Source organism: Priapulus caudatus, unplaced genomic scaffold, assembly GCF_000485595.1.
Source record: "Priapulus caudatus unplaced genomic scaffold, Priapulus_caudatus-5.0.1 Scaffold253, whole genome shotgun sequence".
Classification (NCBI taxonomy): domain Eukaryota; kingdom Metazoa; phylum Priapulida; class Priapulimorpha; order Priapulimorphida; family Priapulidae; genus Priapulus; species Priapulus caudatus.
Genome location: NW_014577314.1, coordinates 504,120 through 505,357, shown reverse-complemented (window position 1 = coordinate 505,357; position 1,238 = coordinate 504,120). Strand labels below are relative to the sequence as shown.

General features: G+C 50.5%; 1 protein-coding gene across 1 annotated transcript in view; it reads left to right on the top strand.

The window, feature by feature from the left end:
- The window catches only part of LOC106808097 (tetraspanin-9-like), a 5,631-nt gene that overhangs the window by 2,380 nt on the left and 2,013 nt on the right, over positions 1-1,238 (top strand). The window contains exon 4 of the mRNA XM_014810662.1: positions 1,099-1,173. Coding sequence (XP_014666148.1) covers positions 1,099-1,173 — 75 coding nt within the window. The remainder of the gene's footprint in view (positions 1-1,098; positions 1,174-1,238) is intronic.

The window sequence follows — 1,238 nt, the reverse complement described above, 5'->3', positions numbered from 1 at the left end:
CGTGCGTGCGTGCGTGCGTGCGTGCGTGCGTGTGTGTGTGTGTGTGTGTGTGTGTGCGTGCGTGCGTGCGTGCGCATGCTTTGTCAACGGTTTAGTTAAAACGAATTTTGTTTCTGACAATGGGCCACTCTTCTGGAATGTTTGGGCCCTGTTAAAGCATGTTCGGACTATGTAATAGAACATCCGGACCATGCCATGGAATGTGTCCGGACCATGCAAAGGAATGTTTCTATTCGGACCATGTCATGGAATGTTCGGACTATGTCATGGAATGTTCGAGCTATGTCATGGAATGTCCGGGCTATGCCATGGAATGTCCGGACCATGCCATGGAACGTGACCGGACCATGTCATGGAATGTGACCGGACCATGTCATGGAATATGACCGGACCATGTCATAGAATGTCCGGACCATGTCATAGAATGTCCGGACCATGCCATGGAACGTGACCGGACCATGTCATGGAATGTGACCAGACCATGTCATGGAATCTGACCGGACCATGTCATAGAATGTCCGGACCATGCCATGGAATCTGTCCGGACCATGTCATAGAATGTCCGGACCATGCCATGGAATGTGTCCGGACCAAGCAAAAGGATGTTCCTGTTCGGACCATATTATGGAATGTCCGGACTATGCCATGGAACGTGTCCGGACCATGTCATGGAATGTGACCGGACCATGACATGGAATGTGACCGGACTATGTCATAGAATGTCCGGACCATGCCATGAAAAGTCCGGACCATGTCATGAAATGTGTCCGGACCAAGCAAAGGGATGTTCCTGTTCGGACCATATCATGGAATGTCCGGACCATGCCATGGAACGTGTCCGGACCATGCCATGGAATGTGACCGGATCATGACATGGAATGTGACCGGACCATGTCATAGAATGTCCGGACCATGCCATGGAATGTGTCCGGACCATATCATAAAATGTCCGGACCATGCCATGGAATGTTTGCACCATGTCCAATACCCATGTTATGTCTAATGACAGTTTAATTACGTCACGGACCTCTGAACCCATGTCCGCATCGCGTCTGCATTTTCAGTTTCTCACACGCGTCCTGTGTCCTCCGTTCGCAGTATTTCATCTGCCTGCTGATCATACTGGTCGCCGAGGTTGGTGCTGGAGTGATGGCTGTTGTCTACAAGGACTCGGTAGGTAATCTCTCTCTCTCTCTCTCTCTCTCTCTCTCTCTCTCTCTCTCTCTCTCTCTTTCCTT